This window comes from Mustela lutreola, chromosome 15 (assembly GCF_030435805.1).
Source record: "Mustela lutreola isolate mMusLut2 chromosome 15, mMusLut2.pri, whole genome shotgun sequence".
Taxonomy (NCBI): Eukaryota; Metazoa; Chordata; class Mammalia; order Carnivora; family Mustelidae; genus Mustela; species Mustela lutreola.
This window is the reverse complement of record NC_081304.1, coordinates 59588159-59596699: the sequence shown is the minus strand read 5'-3', so window position 1 is coordinate 59596699 and position 8541 is coordinate 59588159. Positions and strand designations below refer to the sequence as shown.

General features: G+C 61.3%; 1 protein-coding gene across 5 annotated transcripts; it reads right to left on the bottom strand.

Moving 5' to 3' along the window:
- Positions 1 to 2777: 2777 nt before the first annotated feature.
- Positions 2778 to 8220, bottom strand: ZMYND15 (zinc finger MYND-type containing 15). 5 transcript variants are annotated; one of them, XM_059147684.1, is made up of 14 exons: positions 8029 to 8220; positions 7030 to 7642; positions 6410 to 6644; positions 6167 to 6322; positions 5766 to 5926; positions 5159 to 5311; positions 4767 to 4847; positions 4501 to 4617; positions 4314 to 4402; positions 4130 to 4228; positions 3862 to 4015; positions 3722 to 3780; positions 3271 to 3431; positions 2778 to 3047 (listed from the first exon to the last, which is right to left on the bottom strand). In XM_059147684.1, exons 1-14 carry the CDS (start codon positions 8218 to 8220, stop codon positions 2876 to 2878), a joined length of 2442 nt encoding a protein of 813 aa, XP_059003667.1. In that variant the 3' UTR covers positions 2778 to 2875. The 5 variants fall into 5 exon arrangements, with proteins under 5 accessions (XP_059003667.1, XP_059003665.1, XP_059003669.1 ...); XM_059147682.1 differs by having other exon boundaries at positions 3862 to 4228; XM_059147686.1 differs by lacking the exon at positions 4501 to 4617.
- Between the last annotated feature and the right edge of the window lie 321 nt (positions 8221 to 8541).

Sequence of the window (8541 nt, the reverse complement as noted above, 5' to 3'; positions counted from 1 at the left end):
GCTGAGTCCTGCCTCTGTTCAGACAGTCTACTCTGCAGCATTTAAAGCCAAAGATATGCCCTTCAATTAGTCTCTTTCACAACCCACCTTTAAAAATGTTCTCCAGGAAGCTGATGATATCATCTACAGAATGAGGCAACTCTTTCACACCATACCCGCTGGTGTCTCTGGTTTTGCAGTGACCCCAACCTCCTCCCCGTGACCAGGCCACACTCGTTCTCACCGTGGCCATCTCCGAGGCTAGTGGCCGAGACTTAGGCTGACAAAAACCTAAGCTTAAACCAGAACTCTTTTCTGATTTTATTTATGTATTTGAGAGAGAGAATGAGAGAGAGAGAGAGAGAGAGAGGCATGAGTGGGGCGAGAGGGAGAGGGAGAAGCAGGCTCTGGGCTGAGCAGGGAGCCCGATAAAGGCCTCGACCCCAGGACCCTGGGATCATGACCTGAGCCGGAGGCAGCCCCTTAACTGACTGAGCCCCCAGGCACCCCAAAACTCCTTTAAAATCTCATTTTGGCCACTGCGGATAATGACCAGGGAATGGTGTGTTTGTTTCCCTTTTTTCTTAGACAGCCAGGGAACCAGCTCTCTGGGGGATGGGTCCCGTTCTAAATGCCACTGGTCAGTTTGTCTTCGGTAACAGAGTGGGGCCCACTGCTGTTCACACCACGAGGGACCGCACGGCCACCGAGAGAGGTAGGCCTCCGCATCCCTTACCCATCCTCCTCTTCCCAAACCACATCTCTCTGGGAGCCAAGGCCAGTGTAGCCCACTGCTGACACTATCGATTAGCTGTTTTTACTCGTGGCACTCTGATACCAAAGTTGTGTGTATGTGCGTGTGTTCCCCACACAACCTATTCTCCACCTGCCCAGATCGCACCTTGTGGGGTGGGAAACTGATGTCCTCTTCGGCCAAGTCTCACACTAGGTCCCCAGAGTGAGCTCAATCTCCAAGGCTGCCCCCACTTTAGATGCCTCTGTACTTGTACGACTGAGTCGAAGTTAGGGCTCCCGGGACCCCCTCCGCAGGTCTGCTAATTTACTAGAGCGGCTCATGGAACTCAGGAACACGGTTTCCCACCACTGATTGATTACCAAGGACACAACTCAGGGACAGGCACGTGGTGGAGATGCACAGGGCAAGAGGTGGGCGGTGGGGTGGGGAGCCCTCATGCCCTCTCCAGCTGTACCACCCTCAGAACCTGCTTCAGGGTGCCCACCAGCACAGACGCTCTCGGATCCCCACTGGTGAGGGGGTTCTGGGGAGGGTTTATTATCTTAGCACGACTGATGAGCTCTTGGGGACTAACTCAGGCTCCAGCCTCCTCACCACTCCCTGGTGGTTGAAAAGTGGGGTGAAAATTCCGGCACTCCACTCACACTATTCCCAGCAACCAGCCCCCATTGGAAGTTAAATGGGGTCCACCTAGGGTCACCTCATTAGCATAAACTCAGGTATGGTTGGGAGAGCTTGCGATGAATGACCCAAGATCCTCTCCTATCACCCTTTTCACTAAGGAGCTTCCAAGGGTTTCAGAACCTCTTGTTCCGGGAACCTGGCAAATGCCTTATTGTGTCGTAGATTCCCAAGAAGTAGGAATGAAATGAGAGAAACATTGATAATTGTTGAAGCTGAGTGATAGGTACATAGAGATTCTGATGCAGTCTCTGGGCTTTTGTGGGTATTTGGAAACTTAGATGCTAAAACCTTTATAATAAAAGAGAATGAAAGAAAGGGAGAGAAGAACCCGTAAGCCACGTGGCCTGTTTATGAAGACAAAGACGTTAGCATTGATGCAATACCATTAGCTAAACCCTACAGATCTCGTTGGGATTCCTCCAGGTTTTTCATTAATGTGCTGCTTCTGCCCCAGGATCCAAGGCAGGGGACCACACCCTGGTCGGAGGTCCCCTGTCCTACTCCCTTCCTGTCAGTTTCTGGGACCTTTCTTGCCTTCAGTGACTTGGACGCTTTGAAGAAGGATGACCAGGCATTTTGTGGACGGCTCCAGTGTGGACTTGCCTGCTGTTTTCTCACCATCAGACCGAGGTTATGGATTTTTGGGAAGAACACGAGGGTGAAGTGACTTTCTCATTGCAAAACCTCAGGAAGCACAGGATGTCCACGTGACTTAGGCTCATTAACCTTCATCACTTGGTTAAGGCGGTGTCTGCCAGGCGCGTCCACTACTTTTCCCTTTCTATACTCAGTGACTGAGTCACTAAACCCAGCCCACACTCCGGGGATTTTAAGAGTGGAGGAAGGTCACGGAGAGATTTAAGCAGGTTTAGTCGTGTCCTAGAAGGAATTCCCTGCCTGACACGCGAGTAGGCAGTGAGAGTGGACATGACCTGCCTGGATTTGAGGGACGTTCCCAGTGTGACTCAGCACAAGCTGGGTCTCCGTGGCGCGCGAGGAATGGGTGGAGGATGGCCCACGGTTGGGGGGCCGGTGGCCTTTCCCGGCCCCTAAGCCAAGGCCTGCGCGCCCCCAGGAGCTCGTGTGTCCCCTGCCCGCCAGTGAGAAGCCCCTCTCCGCTCCTGGGTCCCGCCTCGACTCGGGGCGGATCGCTGAGGGCTACTGCGGCCTAGAGACTGGCACACAGACAGCAGAAGTGTGGGGTCACCAAGGAGGGTCGCAGTTGGACCGCAGCGGTCGCGGGGCTGAAAGAAGCTGGAGGAAAACGAGTACGCCAAAACCCTTGCTCCCCGCACGGCTAGCGCGGGTCACGCGTGTGTAACCAGGGCGTCCGGACCCAGCGGTTGCAAACGATGCTTTATTCACCCCGACTCCCAGCCCGCCGCCCCGCGCCGCGCCTTTCGGTTCTCCCTCCCGGGGCGTGCGGGGGGGCGGGGGGCGGCCACACCTGAGCCCTCACCTGCGCCGGCGCGCCCCCCGCCCGGGTTTCTTCTCCCCTCGGCGCCTGCGGGCGGGGGCGGGGGGCGCGGCGGGGGCCGGGACCGGGGGCACCGGCCCGGGCGCGGGTCGGGCCCCGCTCCCCTGCGGGGGCTTGTAGACCAAGTGGAAGATGAAGGCGTTGCAGTACCTGAGGGGGCGGGACGCGTCAGGGGCGTGGCTTCGACGGGACAGGGGGGATGCGGGGAGGCCCGACGCCCCTGGGCGGTGGGCGAGCGAGCGGGCGGGGTCCCGGGAGCTGCGCCCCGCCCGCCGTGTGGGCGTGGGGTTGAGGCCAGCGAGGGCGGGGCTGGGGGTCGCGGGAAGGGGTTCTCCGGAGGGCGCAGAACCCCGCGGGGGTCGTGGGCCCTTACCAGGGCATGCAGTTGTCCGCGGCTCGCAGGCGAAAGGGGGAGCGGAAGGGGTTGGGCCGCGGGGGGCTGGTGCCCCCTCCGGTGGCCACCGCCATGGTCTGGTCGTCCATCACGCAGCCGTACTCGCTGCTCTCCGTGAAGAAGGCCGGGACTCGGAGGGACTGCGGTGGACGCGGGCCTCTGACTCTCGAAGCGGCGCCTCCGCCCAGCCCCTCCCCAGGCGCCAGGGGCGCAGACCGCGGTGGAAGCCCGGGACCCAGACAGACTAGGAGCGGGAGAGGCACGAAGCAGACAGACAAGACAGACCGGGTCAGGAGGGCCCTGGGCGCGCCCCGGGTCTGGAGCAGAGAGTGGAAAGAAGAGGCTTTCGGAGGAGGAGGACGGAGGGGGAGTGGCAGGAGAGGAGATCCCTTTTAGCCCCAAAGCAGGTCCCTTTTGGCCCATCCCCCACCTGTAGCCGGGGCAGCGAGCTCAGCCAAGTGTCCTTGAGACCGAAGCCAGAGTTGAATCCTGCAGGCCGAGGGAGAGCGGGCAGAAGCTGTCTCCCACGGCCTTCGCCCATGTCCCCACACTCCTACCCCAGGCTCTTACCAATAACCAGGTCCGGCTTGGGCCCCTGGAGCAGGTGGTAGGGCCGCGCGGACACCTTGATCTGCAGGTCCCTTCGGCCCCCCTTCTCCTTAGTGCTAGAGCTGAGCCGCGCAGATACTCCAGAACCCGGACGAACAGATACTTCTGGGCCATCCTGGGGAGCCAGGAGCGGAGGGGAGAAACCGCTCCAAGTTGGGGCACTGGGAGGGCATGTTAGGCAAAGGGAGTGCAGGAGGTAGTGGGCAGCTCCTCCCCCACCAACCCTCACCCTCTGCAGGGTAAAATGCTGCTGGTCACTGTCCAGGGGCAGGCCGTCACCCACAAACTGCAGCTCCAGCGCCACGTGGGGGAGCAAGACCAAGAGCTCCTGAGGCAGAGAGGACAGATCAAGGTCCCGCCCCACCGCCAGCTCCACGCCCAAATGCCCAGCCTCTGGTCCTGGAGGGACTTACCCAGAACACCATGACGAGGTCGAACTCCTTCCCTGCTTCCACCACATGGATTTTCAGTGACTGCTTGTTCTGGATGTTGAGCTCAGGGACTGGGAGAGAAGCTAGAGGCTTAAGAAGATGGTCTCCCTTCCCCGTGTCCCCCTCCAGCTCCCTGCCCCCCTCACTCCCGCTGCTCTGCTCTCCTTACAGGATTGGGGCACCAGGTGTGTGATGACGTAATACACAGTCAACGGGTAGGTGAGAAGCACGGCCATGGGGGAGTCCAAGCCGAGGCCCCTCCATGTGTAGTAATCCTGCCATGAGCCTGGGGAGAGCGGGTTAGTGGGGGACCTGGCCCTCGTGTAGATCCCAACCCCTTTTAGTCTAATAGCCCCCTCTTCCTCAGCCGTTCAGACTGCTGACCCGCCCGTCTTTGTCCCTACCTCTAGCTCCCTCAGGGCCTCTCCAGCTCACCAAAGAGGCCCCTGGGTGGATCTGGGGGCACAGGGGGCATCAGAGAAGGCCCATCCCCCTGGAGAAGCTGGTAGGGATCTCCTGGAAGGATGGAAGGAAGAAGAGGATCCCGGTGTCAGGAAGGCCCCCACCCGGCTCATCCCCCTCTTCCTTCCAAAGGAGCTATGTTTCCTGGAGCTACAGCAAGAGGAATGGGAGATTGCCTGTGGACACGGCTTCTCGATGGGGTGGGCAGGGGTGACTTCTTTGAGGACTGGGGAAGGCCTGAAATGACCGTGGGGGTGGCAGTGGAGTTGGGTGCGTGCATGGGGGTGTTATCCAGGGCTCTGTTTTCTCTCCCCATCCTTCCCTCTAGGCTAAGGGACCCATGCCTGAAGAGAGGCCACACGAACCACTGAGAAGAAGGCTGAGGGCTGGTGCGCTGCCCCGGGGGTGCCTGGGGGTGCCAGGGCCTGGAATGAGCATGCTGAGTTGGGTCCAGTAGCCACGAGTGAGGCCCCGTGAGGCCAGAAAGGCCTCCTTGTTGAAGGTTTCACTGGTCACCTCTGGAGAAGGAGGAGGGGAGCAGTTGAGGGCCTGGTGGCTAGAACCCCAGGCTCTAGCTCTTCTCGAGGCCCCTGGCTCTGAACCGGGTTCTGGTCCTCCAGAGAACGAATATTTCCTAGTGTCTACAGGGCCAAAGGCACCAAACCCATAGGGTCCTTGTAACAATTTTACCGTTTTTAAAAATACTCATTAGACAGATGAGAAAACCGAGGGTCTAAAAACTCAAGGGATTGTTGATGGCCCCCAATCACTGGTGGGGCTGGGCAGCGGGGGATGCAGGCTCACACTCCTCTTCTCCAGACCCTGTCTGCAGCCCCAGGGCTCTAGCCTCCAATCCTAAATCCCCAAGCACTTGGCCTTCAGACCCAGAACCCTGTACCCAGGCACCCAGCCTCAGTCCCAAACCCCTACCTCAGTTCCCCTCCCTCCCACTGCCCCATCGCCTTGGGGTACCTGCGGCATAGGTAAAAGGCAGAGTTGCCAGCTCCCCGGCCCGCTCCATGAAGGCTGCAAGCCTTGGGCACCAAAATCGGTGGCTCACGTCGTCAGGGCATCGCCGCCAGTCGGCCCGGAGACAAGCCTCGCCACAGTACAAGACAGCACTGCACTGGGGGCTGGGGTCACAGGGGGTGGTGGGCACCCAGCTTTCAGCCCTGTGGGTGCTTGGTCCTTGTGTGCCCTGCAGCTGCCCGTGTATCATTCGGTCCGTTTTTCTGAATACTCTGCTCGGGACAGCCTGCTTTCTTCCCTCCTTTGACTTCCCAGGCCCTCCCTCCCCCACCGGCCAGTTTTCTCTGCTTGCCTGATTGTTGGGGGGGCTCCCTCCCTCTCATGCCACCTTTTTGGCTGCTCACCAAGGTGTCAGCTTCACTTCAAAGCTATGCCTGTGACAGACGTGGCAGGTTCGAGCCCGGAGGGAGGCAAATGTGAAGCCTGGCCGGGGACCCCACGTCCGCATTGGCGCCTTGGCTAACTTCACTCCCAGCCTTGGGACCAGACTCTGCAAGTCTCTGAATGGGGGCAGGCACCATCAGGCTGGGGGGCTCAGGAGTCCAGATCCCTATGCCTCCCCAGCCTCAGATACCACATTTCTGTACCGAAGCAGCTGGGCGTCTCCCACGGTGAGCTGCCGGGGCTTTCGAGGGTCTCCGGAGCCCATTGGGCAGGCCATGCTGTGGCAGAGGAGAGCGTAGGCCCGAGGAGCCAGGTTCTCCGTCCCTGAGGCCTTGCTGGCATTCCCCTGGGTTCCGTCTATCAGCAGGTCAATGCCCAGGATGGTGCCATGTTCATCGGTCACCAGTAAGAGGCAGGAAAGATGCAGGGGGGCGGCCTCTGGGGAAGGAAGGAGAAGTCAGGGGCAGGGGTATGAACGTCATACATGCAACGGCTAGACGGGCCAGCGAAGTGAACAGAGGGGACTGGGTAGAGAGGGTATGCCTCATCAGAAGGGGACACCGGTGCCAGGGTGTCTGTGGCCATGCAGAAGTGTGAGCCTGCTGTTGGAACTTTCCAGCTTTTCTGAGACTTCTGGAATTCTTTCCTTTCAATATATAAATACTGGCTCCAGTTGAAAAAACAGAAAACATCGTGGGTCCACGAAAACACCTCTCCAGGCCAGACTGCCCTGCAGGCCAGGCCACCCATTGGTGACACCCCGCTGGGCTGCTTGGTGGAGGAGGTCTTCCAAAGGGTGAGTCCCCAGCCCAGGTGTTCTTACCGCTTCTCCGCCCCTTCCTCCTCTCAGGGCCGGCTTCATCCTCTGCCTTGTCCTCCCGGAAACCATCCTCTCCGCCTCCTGCCAACTGCGCAGCCTCCTCTGTCTCCCCTGGAGGGTTTGCTTCCTGGGGGGACTCCCTGCTGGCGGGGACTGGCTCCCCAGCCTGGCCACGGTCTACTTTCTCCAGGCCTGCACCCTCCTCCTCTCCATTCTCTTCCTCTTCCTCCCCCTCCTCCTCCTCTTCCTCCCCTTCCTCCAGGCTGACAAAGCTGACATAGGGGCTTAGGTCTCGCAGGTGGAGTGGGGGTTCATCTCCCAGGAACCGGGCAGCCCCCAGGCCTAGTCCAGGGCCTGGCTCTGCCCCTTGCCCCAGGCTGATGCCCACACTTCGGTTGGGCAAGACGTGAAGCACCCAGAGGGCAGGGTCCTGGGGCAGCCTTCTGATCTGAGCCTCCAGCTGGCGCCAGCGGCCCTCAAGGCTGGACCCCGCAGCCCCGCGCTCCGCCGCGAACTTTCGGAACCAGCCAAAGAGGAGGGCAGCGAAATCAAGGAACTCATCTCGGTATCCAGAAACAAACTCCATGTCTTCAGGGCCACAGGGTCTGGGCCTAGACTGAGCAGAGAGAGGAAGGGGTGTATGGTGAGGGAGAGGGTAGGGGTGGTTCACAAAATGGGGGCGTGGTTGAGGGTCTCAAGACAAGTTTTCAGGGCTCAGGGTGGGAGTTCAGGGGGAGAACGGGGCTAGGCTTGGAAGTGGGCTAGCAGGGGTTAAGACGAGTAGTCAGGAGTGTGATGGTGTTTGGGGCCTAAATCTGCGGCCCAGCCCCTCCAGAGTAGGGTAATCCTATGGGGACCGGACGGCCAGGAGGGATTATTTTGGATCCATCTGTAGGGTATGGGGGGGGAGGGACCGGAGCCGGGGCATCCCCTCGGCTTGGATCCGTTCGGCCGGGGGCCCCGCGGACCTAGCCCCTCCCGGCCGCCCCTTCACTCCGGTACCTGCAGCCGCCGCCGCCACTTTTCGAAGGTAAATACCTCGGGGCTGGCGGGGGGCGGGCGTGACGTCAGGGCAGCCCGAGCCCGCTGCCCGCTGCCCGGCTGGCCCCGCCCCCAGCGCCCGAGGCGCGCGCGGAGGGGGCCGGACTGGGTTCGCCGCCGCTCGCGGACTTCCCCCGGGGCATCACCCGGCATGTGACCGCGGCCCGGCGCCGGCGCCCGGCGGGGAAGCGAAAGCGCCGCGGGGGTGGCGGGAGCCTAGCGGCCGCGCCTCCAAGGGCCGCGGCCTGACCTGGGTCGGCCGGGCGGGCACCCCGGAGCCGCGCCGAGCCCGTCGCTCCGCCGCCCGCGCCGCGCGCCCCGCCGAGCCGCCGCGCTCGCCCTTCGCTTTGCGCGCACCTCCCGGGCGGTCCCTGTTGGCGCGGTGGTCCGGGGCCGGCTCCCGGCGCTGGGGCGCGGGGGCGAGGGGGGCCCCGCCTCCTGGGCTTTCCCCGCGGCGGCGGGCGGAGGGCGCGC